The sequence below is a fragment of the Lactuca serriola genome, chromosome 1 (assembly GCF_051521515.1).
Source record: "Lactuca serriola cultivar US96UC23 chromosome 1, Lser_US96UC23_V15, whole genome shotgun sequence".
Lineage (NCBI taxonomy): Eukaryota > Viridiplantae > Streptophyta > Magnoliopsida > Asterales > Asteraceae > Lactuca > Lactuca serriola.
In genome coordinates this window covers 30,681,015-30,697,363 of record NC_136408.1, presented here as the reverse complement: position 1 = coordinate 30,697,363, position 16,349 = coordinate 30,681,015, and the positions used below count along the sequence as shown (strand labels likewise).

The 16,349-nt window shown below is 36.4% G+C and overlaps 2 protein-coding genes across 2 annotated transcripts; one reads left to right on the top strand and one right to left on the bottom strand.

Moving 5' to 3' along the window:
- Positions 1–4,234: 4,234 nt before the first annotated feature.
- Positions 4,235–5,437, top strand: LOC145080047 (uncharacterized). The gene has a single exon (XM_079023145.1). The coding sequence runs from the start codon at positions 4,354–4,356 to the stop codon at positions 5,176–5,178; it is 825 nt and encodes a 274-aa protein (XP_078879271.1). The 5' UTR covers positions 4,235–4,353; the 3' UTR covers positions 5,179–5,437.
- An 8,445-nt stretch (positions 5,438–13,882) lies between these two features.
- On the bottom strand, positions 13,883–14,515 carry LOC145053078 (uncharacterized). Its single transcript, XM_079001055.1, has one exon. The coding sequence runs from the start codon at positions 14,513–14,515 to the stop codon at positions 13,883–13,885; it is 633 nt and encodes a 210-aa protein (XP_078857181.1).
- Between the last annotated feature and the right edge of the window lie 1,834 nt (positions 14,516–16,349).

The window sequence follows — 16,349 nt, the reverse complement described above, 5'->3', positions numbered from 1 at the left end:
TTAAAATGGTCCGTGTGATATGCATCGGGGTTTAGTCAAAGCCATGATTTTTTGGCTTTGTGGTCTTTTTGAACTAATTTCGTTGCGTTTTTAGTCCCTTCAAAATTTAAAATGACTATTATGCCCTTGATAAATTTATTTTCTATTTTCTTTCAAATTTTTTTAAATTAATAATTTTTATATTTATAAATAAAAGAGGGTCTCTCTCTTTTCTCTCTCTCTCTCTCTCTGTGTGTTCCTTCATATTTCCTATTAAGGTGGGAAAGCACTAGTGATCAATGGTAGTATGCATCTCCAATCGAGTTAGCAGCTGTTAACTGGTCACTACAATTTTGTGATGGAGCTGCTTCATTTGGATACAAACCTTCTCATAAAATTAACATCACTTTGCCATATCCGGTGGCTGAAGACGGTGTTGGACGATTAAGGTTAATTCAATGATGTTGCAAAAAAACAGCTCAAAAGTGGCAAGAAAACTTCTTCTTGAAGGTGGACCCAGAAACAACCGTGACTATAACTTGCTGATCAGAGCTGGATAGAGATGGATACGGTGGTTGGCTTCTTTGCACGACAGCATCAACTAGTGAAGAATTTCTCTATCGCTTGGATTATTTTTCTATTGTCTAGATTATTTCTCCATAGTTTCTATTCTATGGTTGATCAAGAACTCTATGAGCAGCATATAAAGATGATCCTGAAGCTTTGCTTGAAGTGTTGACATGGTCGGACACATTGGCATTCTCTTTCAGCTTGGTGACTTAGCGGAGGCAGTACATTTGTTATTAGATTTGTAAGCTTCCTCTCTACTGATTTCTGGAAATCTAAAACAAGCCACACATATGGAAATCAATAGCTTTTCTTTTTGCCTGCCATGTGTTTGTTAAAATGTCAAAGAGAAATGAAACATCTATGCAAAAGCAAAATCTGAAATGAAGGCTTTAGTTTAGAGAATGCATGAATGGGTTGCGACGGCGGCACTACGGTGGTGGCGTAGTTGGGAGGAAGCAGCTCCGACAAGGGGTGTGTGTGTGTGTGTGTGTTGGGGGGGGGGGGGGGGGGGGGGTGGGATAGGCTATTGCTGCATTTTCCAGGCGATTTCATACCTTTTTTCATGCTTTGTTCCTCAGGTCGACAATGTTGTTCTTGTCTACTGTGTTTTTAAAAGACGATAAACTCTTCTCCAATCTTATCTGTCTCATCTTTCTGTTTCCAAAACTGATTATGGTTTAATCCATAAGTTATTGTATATGAGTTCTGAGTTGATTTGTATGTTAAGTATGTTAATTTGGGGCAAGTTATGTATTTTAATCTCATCCCTTTCTAAAAATTTGTTAATTCCTACCCCTTTAATTTTTTAACCGTTTTGAAACTTCTGATCCTTGCAGTCAAAACTTTTACATTTTTTTATAAAAACATGAAAAAACGGTCAGGGGCAAACTCCGGGCTTTTCATCCTTGCACTTTCTACGTCTGTCATATTTATCGATTCGGAAACAATATTGAAAGCTTCTACCCCGCGTAACAGGGGTAACCTTTCTAGTTCTTTACGAATTTTCGCTACTTTCTAAAAGGGTAAAAAGATTTAGGGGCTACATAGAAATTGATAGAGAGAAAGTTGGACACATACACCGCAAACATTGTATTTGTTTGTTATAATTTTGGTAGAGTACATGCAATATTTTCATAATATTGTTGAAAAGGAATTATGAAATGACGAAAGGATTTTATATTTTATTATATTTCATTTTTATAAAAAAGACCATTATTATGAACATAGTTATCTAATAAAATGGTTAAATTGGTTATAAACTATTGCCATTAACATTGTTATTTTAACGATTTTAATAATCCAAAACATCTACTCAGTGGTTAGAATTACAACAAGTTCAAACATTTCTTTAGCGAGTCATCACATCAATAGGATCAATTAATAGGACCAATATTCTTACTTCCAATCTTAGATAAAAGCCAAAAATGTTCCTATGTTCATTATGACTTCTTTTCACTAGGTTGTTAAAAATGTGGTGGTTCATGTATTTCAAAATAACACAAATCATGATCATAAACACCATCAAAATCATATTTTTATTTTTTTAGATTTAAATTGCTCTCTAAAAAAAACGATTCTTTCAATTAATGTTTTGTTTGTAACTATTGTGGCCAACGATAGGAAGTGTTGGGCTATACAACTATCGCGGTCAAAATTTCAATAGCGGTCATATGCTGTTATTTGAGATCGTAGTTATCATGGTGGTATAACGGTTTTTTAATATTACATATACTTTATAATTTCATATTATATTTTATATATTTGAGTACCAATACTATAATTCTACATAGAATTAATATCATCATACCTAACAAGTCATATAATATTCTATTATAGTAATATGAAAACTAGGTGGTGTCAAAATGTCAAATAGAGTTTAACCACATTGCATGAGTTCGATATCGTATTTAGTAGGTCGTGGTTGATTTAGGGAGTTAAGTCCCGAATCATAGCCTCATAGGTATGAGTCAATTTACAAAAAAACATTAATGGAGTCTGATCGTAATAGCTCAAGTCGTCATCAGTACAAAAAAAAATGAGAAAGAGAGTTGTCGGTAGACGTAGTTGCTTTGAATGCTTTTAATTATTTTAGTTGTTTGGGCTTTTTAAAATGAAAGTGTAGTAAGATCATTAAAACCACAAAGCGTGTCGGAACCTCGGCTCCATAGGAGGCCAAAAAAAGGCCAAAAATATGAACGAAAATATAGCGGTTATGATTATTGCGGTAAATAGCGGTGAATAACGCTGTAAATAGCGGTACCACGAATCGAAAACGTTAAACTGAAAATAGTGGTTCTTGACCACCGCAAAATGCTATAGCACCACCATAGCACGTAATTGATAGCTTAGGTGTTGGGTGTGTGCCACTAACACGTCGTTAATCCATTGGAATCAGGTGACTTCTGTCATGGTTACAATTATTATCAGTTGATTATTTGTAAATGAACAATTTTATTCTTTTTTTTATCCTAATCACTAATATAACTAGTGATATTCTATTAGGTTTCGAATCTTATTGGAATACTGATAAATTTTGCTTATATATACAAAAAAAATATATATATATATTTACGGCTCATTTTCAATATTCGCACAATATTCACATAAGAACTTTAAAATCACTACTATTCAATAAAAAAATCTGCTAAAAAATATCAAACAAAAAATAAGACTCAAACGAGTAACATTTAAAATATTATCACTTGGACGATAAGTTCAAATACTATAAAATGATAAACTATTGACCATATATAACTATTTGTCAAATATTTTAAAAAATATGTTATTTTATATAGAGCAGGTAAAATAATTGACGGGTGTATAGATTGACACGCACGTAAAATAAAAAATTGAATCTGATATGCTTTTAACTCTAAACTTATTTTATATTATCCTCTTTAATAAATGAAAGTTTTTTTTCCACTTGTCAAATTCTCAATAGTTTTGCCACATGTAATTTTGTAGAAGTTTTAGAATTATTATTTTCCACTTGTCATTTTTTGGGAATTTCTATTTTTTTAAAATAAAATTTCATATAAGGAAAGAGAATCATTCTATTAATTTGATAATAAAGTCCCATAAACGCTCTAAAGAATATCTGATTTCTTTTATGAATGTTCCAAAAAATTACATTATGCTATGTAAAAGTATTATTTTATAAAATATTTAATGTTTAAATATTTATATTATATTTTTATTTTAATAAACCCGTGTAATACACGGGTCTCACACCTAGTACCAGTAATATAATAAGTAAATCGCATGTAGAAATGATGTATCTTTCTTTCGCAAAACATGATTTTGATTTTTGAAGTCGATATTTTAAAACCTATGATATACATATTTATAGTTAGAGACAAGAGACCTGACAATCAAATAAGTTAACAGTGATTAAAAGCTCTCTTAGTTTTCGATATAATTGTCTACCAATCACAAAAACCACTTTTGTAATTTACTCTTTCAATTTATATATCCTCCGTGATTTTTTTTTTTTTACTTCAACAATCAATATCCTTTATTTATTTTTTTTGCAAGTGACCTACACGATTATATTAAGGAGGATTTAAGGTTTACCACTTCCCCCGAAAGTCGTGCACTCATTTAGAAGCTTCCTCAAAGCACCTAAAATTCCAATTATATCCTTTGACTATTCCGACATATCCATCAAATCCTTCTTATCAACTCTTCGCTTGACAAATTTAGACTTGTGGCAAAAGTCTAAAAAGCTACCATTAAACTCATCTCGAAACCTCAAGAAAAACACATGCACATAAACACCCAAAATTTGAAAACAAGAAAACATCCATGTCCTTCATCTGTGGTTCCTTCAAAGATCAGAAAGAAGAGGATTTCGAAGTTCTTTGGCCATACCCTCCCACACCTTTAAGAAAAACAAGAAGACACAGATTTTGTTGCAGAAGGAACAAAGAAAACAAGAACCCGTATTCAGATCGTGGGCTCGACAAATTTGAAGCTCTCTTGGCTGATCTTGATGACATTAAGCAGAAGATCTTCACCCAAAAGGGATCACAGTACATCTCCTTTGTTCGGTTTGTGTACTCAAACTCCAACGATGTGAAGCCCATTATTGTGAGGTTAAGAGATCCAAAGAAACATGACAAAGATCATCACAAGGAAAATAACGTGAAAGACACCAAAACTTCGACACTTTTGAGAGCTACAACTTTGGATCATCATCAGACTTCAAAGACTCCTGGAGCTGTCACTAATGGTACGATCAAAGCCCAAGAAACAGAAGATGTGAAACCATCGATTGATCGATGTACGAAGATGATTAGGGTTGACCAATGGAAGTTGAATTTGAAAAGGAAGTTAGAGGAGTGGTGGATGCCTTCCTATAATTTACCTTTGTTTTTTATTTTGGTCTTGGTTTTCTTAACATTTTTCGGAAGATCTTTGGCGATTATATGCACTTCGATTGCTTGGTACATGATTCCTACCATTGATGGAACACTCGAGAACACGACCATGAAGCAGAAGAAGATGATCAAGAATGGGCACTCAAGACAACCGAGTGAAAATAAAATGATTTCTTCTCCAAAAGCCTTTTTCAGTGGACCCATAAATGTTCAGCAAAAGCGTAAGATGCAGAAACTCATGAGTTTTTGAAGAAGTTAAATTGCGATCTCTTTTATTTTTTGTTTTTGATTTCAAATTTCTTTCCTGTAATTTCGTTTTGATGAGGGATGTTGTCCTTCGTGTACATGTTAAGTTTGCTACCCGATTATGCTGCGTCTTGGACGCATTGAATCGGGTTTGTAGTTAAGTTCGATCTCTCGACAACTCTTGTAAATGTAAATTACCAAACATATGAGAAGAAAATGTCTTATTTTCCGAATAATTGTATAGCATTAATTTTAATTTTTAATCCCAAATTGGGCAGCTTATTTTCAAAACGTTCCACCGGTAGTAATTAAAAATGCCGGCGGTTTTGAATGCAGAACACATTACACGCACACGAGAAATTAAATTGGCTGCTGCTTTTTTTTTCCTACAAATATTCTATCTATTAAAAATATACTAATACTTACCGTTCCACCATTTCATCTAATTTTATTTGATATCCTTAAAATACCCTTAATAAGATAATTAAAAAAAAAAGAAAAATAAAAAAAAGATCAATATAAGGTCAGTACGTGCACCATGTAATTCCACCATTCCATTTAATCTTGCGTAAGCTCCATATCCGATTACTTCTCCATTCCATCAGCGCGCCACCTTCAAGCCTCCAAATCTTAAGTCTAAAGACAGCAACAACTATCAGGTAATTTCTTTTTTATTCCCGCTAGTAGGTTCTGCTGCTTTATTGTTAATAAAATCGTTGGTGTATTGTTAGTAAAATCTTTGATCTAGGCAACATATGCATACCAAATTTGATTTGGTGTACAAAAAACTAGTACAAGAACAAAAGATTATAGTGCTACAACATACTATTCACCCGGCTGTGCCAGTGGAGGTGTCTATGTGCGTAAAAGCATTGGGTGTTGACAACTAGTTATGGCACCAAATTGGTGCCACATCACATGCCACATAAGTAATGGTGTTATAATATCAAGTGGGGAAATGGTCACCATATTAAGAGCATGTTATAACATCAAATTTTTTCTATTTCGTAATTTCTATTTTTTTAGTTTCTTTTTTTTAATTAAAACAACTATAAGTTTAAATAAAACATAATATATAAATAAAACATAATGTTTAAAAAACTAACATAGAATTTAAATTACACATAACATCCTAAAAACTGCTATTCGTTATCATTACTGTGGAAGATATAATCCGCCAAGTCCTCTCAAAGTTATTTGTGTTTATTTGCGTCTTGAATGTCAACGACTCTATGCAAAAACTCTATTGCTCCCGGTTGAAATCGAACGTGTCTGGCTCCATTGGGATATAGTGTGCAATATTTCGTCATTTATCTTCTACTACCATGTTATGCATTATGATACATGCATACATGATATATCGTAGAGTTTCTAAGTCCAATGGTCGTGCCGCATGTTCAACTATGTGCCACTTCGCCTTTAGTACTCTAAAAACACGTTCCACATCCTTACGTGTTCTTTCTTGTCTTCTCTTGAATAATTTGTCTCTTTCTTCAACCGGGTGTCAGAATGTCTTCACGAATGTGGAATACTGAGGATATATTCCATCTATAACGTAATACCCAAATTTGTATTCGTTTTCATTCACTGTGAAAGGAGCATCCGGGGCCTTTTCATTCAAAAGATCATCGAATATTGGCGACTGATATTCCGTTGACGTCAAAAAATGCATGTCAAATCCATAAATCTTGGGAAGCAATAGCCTCTAAAACCAACGAAGGTGATCCGTGATGACCACTTGCGTATTTCCCTTTCCATGCTACTGGACAAATTTTCCATTTCCAGTGTGTACAATCAATGCTTCCAATCATTTCGGGAAACCCATGGCATTCTTCATGCGCTGCATACAATACTTGCAAATCATGCAACGAAGGTTTCCGCATACAATTCTTGCAAATCATACAACACCTCTTGACAATGTATACAAACTCTCCATTGCGGTTCTTTCGGACATTCTCATATAGTCGTCCATGGTGTCGGGTAACTCCCCCATAGCCATCAAACGAATGGTCGCAACACATTTCTGCAACATTGTAAACCCTATTCTGCCTCTAACATCATATCTCAATTGAAAAAATTCATACCTAAAACATAAATTAACTACAGTTAAAATATAGTACATTTGTATTAAAATTAAAGAAACATGTAGTACATTTGTATTTATTTTGTATAAAAGTATAGTAAGTATGTATTAAGATTAAAGAAATTATACCGGCTTTCCAAGACGTTGGCGATCCGTAGGAACACATTCCAAAACGAAATCTTCTTTTGAAGTCCTTCGACCGGTATACACAATTATCCGCAAAGTAATCGCGATATATGTGAAAACGAATACAAGAGATTGGTGGAAGAGTCTTTCGTTTTTCATATATTAATTAGGTTACAAGAGATACATATTTATACAAGAGATTTCTACCAACCTACCAATAGCCTAGCCGTAACTCTAGGATCTGAAAAAACTACAACAATTATCTACACAAAATATTAAATATGCAAGACTTATCTTCTTCTTGTATAGCTCTCACCAACACTCCCCCTAAAGATGGAGAATGTATGTCTAACATTCTCAGCTTGCTAAGAGAGCAATGGAATGATCTTCCACACACCGCTTTAGTTAGTATATCTGCTAGTTGGTCACTTGAGGCAACGTGTGGAAGCTCTATAGTCTTTCTCTCTAAATGATCCTTTATGAAATGTCTATCAATCTCAACATGCTTCGTCCTGTCATGTTGCACCGAATTGGTTGCAATCTTCATCGCAGCTTCATTGTCGCAATACAACTTCATTGGAAACCTTTGTTCAATTCCAAGATCACATAGAATCCTCTTGATCCAAAGCAACTCACAAATACCATGTACCATCCCTCTAAATTCTGCCTTAGCACTTGACCTCACCACTACCTTTTGTTTCTTACTTCGCCATGTGGTAAGATTTCTGCCAACAAACGTGAAGTAACTAGATGTAGATTTCCCATCATTTCGATCTCCTACCCAGTCTGCATCTAAGTAACCAAATACACCACTGCCTTTATTTTTTCCAAAAGCAAGCCTTTTCCTGGAGAAGACTTGAGGTACTTCCAAATTCGATACATCGCATTCATATGGTCTTCACTTGGTGATTGCATAAACCGGCTAACTGTGACATCCCTAAAATCACTCCGAAACGTTTACATGTTAGTTCTAATACCGTCGTCATACGCTTAGAATCCTAAACACATGAGGTTTCCAGATCCGATTGGCAACAAACCATAGATCCAAACAAATAATATCATATATAGCAAACATATAACATTTAGCACATAAAATCATTTTAGGCAACTTTCCTAAAATAAACTAGTGCTTGTGTCTAAAATATGACAGACACTCATATCACAATTTACACTTAGCATTCTAAGTTTAAGTCTAGAAATCCTACAAATTCCTAGTTAGCCTAAACTAATGCTCTGATACCAACTGTGACATCCCCAAAATCACGGTCAGAAAAGACCGATTTAATTTATCATTTTAAAATAATTTTCAGAATAATCATTTGATTTAAAAGAGCTGCGGAATTTGTTCCCAAAACAAAATATGATAAATAAAATTTATCAAAGCATTCCTTAAAGAAATGTATTTTCATATATAACAAAACTCGGGATGTCATGTTCCGATACAGACCAAAAGCATAAACGACATATTATAAGCCTTACAACAGTTATATACAACTACTGGCCTATAAACAAAATAACTTGATGATTCATCCATCTTATGCTCTCGCGCCACTACCTGTAATACAAATAAAACTGAGTGGGTCAGGCTTGGGAGCCTGTTGAGCATATAGGGTGTTCAACCCACAATAAATAATTATATTTAATTTCACCAACCAACAATAACCCGATTACCCATTCCTGTTATCCTCACTTTACGTCCCTATGACAACAACTATTACAAGGGACCTAATTTAGGATTTTCATCAGGACGGACATTATTGCAAAGGGGTTTCCTCAACAATAGATGTCCTAAAGGCAACCATGAGGGGGATAGAGTACACCGATGAACACATCGTTCACAACACCTACAGGTTATGAACCTGCCAGTGTTCCACTGGACAGTCTAGAAAGAGTACGTGGTCGTCATCCATACTCCGCTAGATGACTAGATTAACAATAATATCGAGGCCTCTCATCATTTTTATTTCATCACACATCACTATCTATCCATGTTCTACCCAACATATTTGTAGATAAAATATACTTGTTTTATACATAGTTTAAAACCTGTATTGCATGTTCATTCACACTCAATCCAAATAACAGATGATACATATACACATAACACGTATTTAATAGAGAATAAATCATATCTATGCGTTTAGAAGATAACAATAATACGCTCACATAAAACATATACCTAATACATTTAATCGATACTTGTATTAAATCATGTATATGAAAGAGACTATGCACTCACTTGATCAGAAGATGATCAGACAACACTACGGATCTAAGAGTAGTATTCTTCGGTGAAACCGAGATGCTTTCTTGAAAACCTGGCTTCTCGCGGGTAGAGTTTCGGCTCGGAAACTTTACTTCTCGGGATCCTTGGGGCTTCGAGACTTGCTTCGGGTCTCGGGAATGATACCGGGGCTTCGGGGTATAACTTGCACGCAAAATGAGGCAATAACGAGTGAGAGAGAAGAATTTGAGCACTAAAACTCAGCAGCCCACGACATCTATTTATAGGGTGCTGAGCATCGGATTACGCTGGGTGTAATCTCAGAGTACGCGGGGCCTACTCCCTCTACAAGCAGTACGTTGGGCGTACATCGGGTACGCTAGGCGTACTAAGCAGATCAGACCGAATACATCACTGCTTATGGACCCGAGGCACTCGAGTGTTGGGTCAGGTCAACGTCGCCCATGTCGGTTCATGCATACGGGTACGATGGGCGTACCTCCTCGTACGCTGGGCGTAACCTGAAAATCAAACTTCAAAATTGTGTAACTTCCGCATACGAGCTCCGTTTTCGACACTCTTTATACCACGCGTTGGTGAGACTATACTCTACCACTTTCGTTTAGATTCCGTCGGCTAATTTTGACTTTATTTTTATTATTTATTTTTTGTAGGCCGGGACAAGAAAACTCCGTTAGAAATTCATAACTTCTTCATCTGATGTTCGTTTTCGTCTGTCTTTCTTCCGTTGGACTACTATTGATGAGATCTTCGATTCTCGTTTAGATTGTTTCGGCTAAAAACCACTCGATCTCATATTTGAGTTTCGGGCTGCATACTGCTAAGTCGAAACTTAGAAAAATATTAACTTCCTCATACGAAGTAGGATTTAGACGTTGTTTTTATGCACGCTCTCGGTTTAACGAACTCTACAACTTCCGTTTATATCACTAAGGCTAAATATCACTATAACGTAAATTCACTATTTACGTTACGTAGTGTCGCGAAACTTCAACATGTCATAACTTCTTCGTTATAACTCAGATTTCGGCATTCTATATATATTCGGAAACCTCGTCACGACCATTACAACTTCCTTCATAGATATCGGGTTTATCTAACATTTTATTTTTAACACTTAAATTATCCTTAAGTCAATTAAGTCACAACAATTAGGCATAAATCACATAATACTCAAATAATACATTCTTATTATTTCAAAATGGGTTACAAAGGTTAACCTAGACTATTACATCATCATTAATGCCTAGCCTGGAAACACGGGCGTTACAGTAACTACACTTACTGTATAGGCAATATCCGATCTCGTATGAGATAAATAAATTAACTTCCCAACTAGCCTTTGGTACCTTTCTTTATTTGTCGGGACTTGTTCTGATGAGCTAGAGAGTTTGTGATTAACTTCGATTGGTATGTCTACTGGCTTACAGTCCAACATGCTAGTTTCAGTGAGAAGATCTAGAACATACTTTCTTTGACACATAGAGATTCCATTTTTAGACCTTTCTACTTCGATCCTAAGGAAGTACTTTAGTGGCCCGAGGTCCTTAAGCTCAAACTCCCTCTCTAGAAGTGACTGAAATTTGTTTATTTCATCTGAGTTGTTTCCGGTGACACCATATCATCCACATACACAATTAAGGTTGTAATCTTCCCGATGTTTTTCACAAATAGAGTGTGATCGGCATCACTCTGTTTATACCATATTTTCTTCATAAAATTAGAAAAGCGTCCAAACCACGCCCGAGGTGACTGTTTCAAACCATATAAGGCTTTCTTGAGCTTACACACTTTCCCGTTGTAGTTTATTCCCGGAGGCAAATCCATATACACTTCATCTTCCAAACACCCATTTAGGAAGGCATTTTTTTACATCAAATTGCTTAAGTGCCCAATCCTCATTTGCTGCAATTGATATTAATATTCTGATCGTGTTCATTTTTGCGACCGGTGCAAATGTATCCCCGTAATCAATGTCGTATTTCTGCGTATAACCCTTCGCCACAAGTCGTGCTTTATACCGATCTATGTTCCTTTTTCCATTAAGTTTTATCGTGAATATAAATCTGCATCCCACAGTCTTTTTTCCTGGAGGGAGTTCCACCAGGTCCCACGTATCGTTTTTTTTTTGTAATGCCTCCATCTCGTTGTTCACGGTTGTTTTCCAATTGGGATCTTTTAAGGCTTCTTGTATGCTCGTAGGGATAGCGACAGTTGACAATTCCTTCACCATCAGGGCATGTGAACTTGCTAATTTCTGTTGTGAAAAAAAGTTGTTGATTGGGTACTTTGACTTTGCTCTCACATCAGGTTCATACTATTTCATTGGTACTCCTCTATTGACACGAGGAACCAATCTTGAATCCCTTTCATCTTCGGTTTCCTGCACAACATTATCAACAAAAAATTCGTTATCATTAGTGTCTTCTTGAAACTCTTCGTGGTGGTGCGACGGTTCTGGCATGGTGGTGGTCGGTTCTGGCATAGTGGTGGTTGTACTATCTTGCATAATTTCCTCTTCTTCTTCGATTAGGGTTTCTCCTGATGGAGTTTCGATTAGTATTTCTCCTGGAGTATCTATCATGATGAGCTCATCTATGTCTACCCTTCTTTGAAGAGTTTTCGCTTCATCTATACTCTCCCCCTGACGCGGAGACACATCTCCAAAGTAGGGTTCAGACTCATGGAATGCAACATTCAGCGTTACATGCACCGTACCAGTCTTGGGATCGTAACACCTATATCCTTTTTTTTCTACGTATCCAATAAACATGCACTTAACAGATCGCGGTTCAAGTTTACCAATATTGTGGTGAACATACACACTGCACCCAAATACCCGAGGTTCCATTCCGTTATGTATAGGAAAATTCGTGAGCTCTTGCAACTTTCCTAATGGAGTTTTAAATTCAATAACACTCGACGGTGTTCTATTCATTAGGTAAGTTGTCGATCGAACTGCTTCTCCCTAGAATTTATGTGGTACTTTCATGTCAAACAAGGAGGCTCTTACAATTTCGAGTATTTGTCTATTCCTTCTCTCGGCTAAGCCATTTTGCTGAGGTGTTTTTGCACATGAGGTTTAATGTCAGATATTATTTTCTTTACAGAATTATTGCATCCTGTGGTTTATGTACTCGCCTCCGTTATCCGATTGAAGTACTCAGATTTCTTTTTGGTATAGGGTTTTCACAATATGATGCAATTCTTGAAAAGCTTGATAAACCTCATCTTTAGTAGTTAGAATAGATACCCAAATCATTCTTGTGCATTTGTCAATAAAAGTAACAAAGTATTGGGCACCATTTGGTGTACGAACTTTAACGAGTCCCCATACATTAGAGTGGATTACGATAAATGGAATAGAAGATTTATTATCACTAGAAACATACGAGATCTGTTTGATTTTGGCTTAGCTCACACACACCACACTTAAACTCATGATCCATTACATTTTAAAATAAACTAGGTTTCAACTTCCTAAGATAAGTAAAGGACAAATGCCCTAATCTCCTGTACCACGACCATGCCGTGGATTTATTTGCTTGCTTCACTCCAGTATTCAAAGCTTGACCTTCATGGTTCTCTTCAAGATAGTACAACCGCCCACGTCTAGTACCAATGCCAAGAATCCGATGAGTCACTATATCCTGAAATACACATTCATCCGGCCAAAAAATCATGTAATCATTCAAAGCTTCTGTAATCTGACTAACTGATAATAAATTTGAGGATAAGGATGGAACCACAAGGACTTTATTGAGATCCATAGACCTCGTCAATCTCACTAGGCCTTCACCAGTTACATGTGCCACATCACCATTTGCAGTATGTATTTTTTGTTGTTTTGGAACATGTGAAGTCGCTAACTTAGACGAATCATTAACCATGTGATCAGTGGCTCCTGTATCTATAATCCAATTATCATTCTTTCTAAAAGTATGTGGGTACATACTAGTGGATGTGTGAGCAGCAACTGGGATATTCGTTTCGTTAGCAGAGGTTGTAGTGGCAATCGTGGCTTGACTGATTTTCTTCCTTGGCTTCTTTGTAAAGTACCACCAATCTGGGTAAACGATAATCTCGTAGTATTTTAGTTTGGAATGTCCATCTTCGCCACAGTGGGTACATGAGAGTGTGTTTTTGTGTGTTTGAGGTTCTTCCTTTTTTAGGCCGATTTTGAGTAACCAGATGTACCATACCATCAGGCTCACATACCTTTTCTTCCATGGTTTGTCTCTGATTCTGATCCTTTCATATGTAGGCATAACATGCTTCCAAACTCAGTGGTGGATCCTTTCTTAGTACTTCACTTCGTGCCTGGTTGAATTCTGAGTCCAATCCTACCAGAAAAATATGGACCCGAAATCGTGACATGGCTTTGTTTGCATATACAGCTTCACCCACAGTTTCTTCCTGAGTAGTTAAACGAGCATCAATCTCTTGAAAGATGCTTATGAGTTCGTTGTAGTATGTTGGCAGAGGACGTCCCATTTGTCGCGTGTTGAATGATCTCCTGTTCAATTCAAACAATTGAGTATCATCAGACCCATCGTAGAAGGTTTGGGATACAACTTCACATATTTTAGTTGCAGTCTGGAGACGTATGAACCGGTGAATGAGCGATGGGAACATCGAATCAATCAACCATCTTTTGACTTTGTTATTTTCGAGCAGCCAGGTTTCAATCTCCTTTTCTCCTTCTATGGGTTTCGTTGGTTTGCCCGTGATGTTGCTAGATTTGTTTCGAGCTCTGATTCTCATCTCCATTAGTTGCGACCATAGGGGAAAATTTGAGTCATCGAGAATGACTCCTCCAGTGGGAAACGGTACATCTGTGTGAACGATGACTTGAGGAGGGTTTGAAGTGCTTCCTTTGTCACCCATGTTCTACGAATTCGGTATGGTTTCGAGGGTTTCGAAAGATTATTCGAATGAATTAGGTATGCTCTGATACCATGTGAAAACGAATACAAGAGATTGGTGGAAGAGTCTTCTGTTTTTCATATATTAATTAGGTTACAGGAGATACATATTTATACAAGAGATTTCTACCAACCTACCAATTGCCTAGCCATAACTCTAGGATCTGAAAAAACTACAACAATTATCTACACAAAATATTAAATATTTAAGGCTTATCTTCTTCTACTATAGCTTTCGCCAACAATATAGATGTCTGTGTCCTTCCTCGTGATTTCTGTTTAACATCGAACGTCTTGTTAGTAGCAGAGATGGGTCTAGTTGTAGCAGCTCGTTAGTGTCATAACGATACATTATCTTGAAGAATATATCGTCATCGAAATCATCGGACAAGTCGAAAGGATCCATAATTTTTTTTGAAAATAATTGAAATTATAGAGAGAAAGAGAGAAATTGTGTGAAAATATTTGTAAAATGGTAGGTATTTATAGGATAAATAATTTTTTTAATAGTTATTTTTTTTAAACTGACCCGTTGACAACGGTCGGTCAAGGATCAAACGGTCAAATTTAACTCGTTTCTTCCGGTTGTGATGCCAACGAGATACACTCTTAACGAGCTATAACGAGAAAAAAAGGGGGGGGGGGGGGGTTGTTTCCCCGTTACAACGTCTTGTAGCCTTGGCACGTCAGCCATAACAAGAAAATTTGTTCCCATAGTGTATGCTCTAAGACAAACAAACCATATCAAAAGTCTTCTAAAACAAAGTGTAAAGTAAAAATTTGTGTAATTGCATATGGTGATAGAAGATGCACTATCTCTCATGTTTTTCTTGAACATAACCATGCTTTAAGTCCCAAAATATCTCGTTTTCGACGATCACATAAGAAAATGGATTCATATGCTAAGAGAAGACTTGAGTTGAATGATTATGTTGGAATTCCATTAAACAAAAATTTTCATCCGTTAGTTGTTGAAGCGAAAGGGTATGATAATTTGTTATTTTGTGAGACAAATTTTAGATCTTACATCACAAAAGTAAGACAACAAAGATTGAGCTCGGGGATCTTGATGTAACATCCCAAAAATACATGCCAAAAATTTCATTTTTAAATACCTTATTATAAAACCAACAGTATATGTAACACCCCAAAGTTTGGAAAGCCAAGAAAAGAAAGAAAACCTCAAGTTTAGGGGAGACTCGGCGAGTCCATGGAGGGACTCGGCGAGTCCGAGCGGGATCCGGGTTGATGTGTTAGCGACCGACTCGGCGAGTCGGCCAAGGAGACTCGACGAGTTGGGTCTGAACGAGGAAAACCCTAAATCCGGGACTTGGAGCCTATTTAAGCGTCTCAATCTCTTTCCTAGGGTTCCTTTAGTGCCTCTTTACCCCCCAGAACATCAACCCTAGCCACCATATCCGTTTTTGAGCTAGATCTTGCATCAAAGAGAGCACTATAAGCTTGGAGAAGGAAGAAAAGCCTTGGAAGAGCAAGAAGGGACTGTAGATCCGAGATTGAGAAGACATTTCAGATCATTGGAGGTAATAAGCTGTTGATTGGACTCCCTTTTTGCATCTAGATCTATTCTTATGTGTGAGTTTTGGTCATTATTGGTATGTTTTGTAACCAATTCGGGTTGGAGGTTTAGATCTGGGGTTGCTACCTCAGATCCATGTTGGTTTTGGTCTTGAATCCCCTAAAGTATCAGCCCTTGGTATGTTGAAGAAGCATGTTTGCCATAAACCCTAGTTTAGTGTGTTTTGAGCATAGATCTCTCAATCTACACGTAAAGTTTG

Coding starts and splice junctions, on each gene's coding strand:
- LOC145053078 (XM_079001055.1), bottom strand. CDS start 14,515: ATGGGTGACAAAGGAAGCACTTCAAACCCTCCTCAAGTCATCGTTCAC.
- LOC145080047 (XM_079023145.1), top strand. CDS start 4,354: ATGTCCTTCATCTGTGGTTCCTTCAAAGATCAGAAAGAAGAGGATTTC.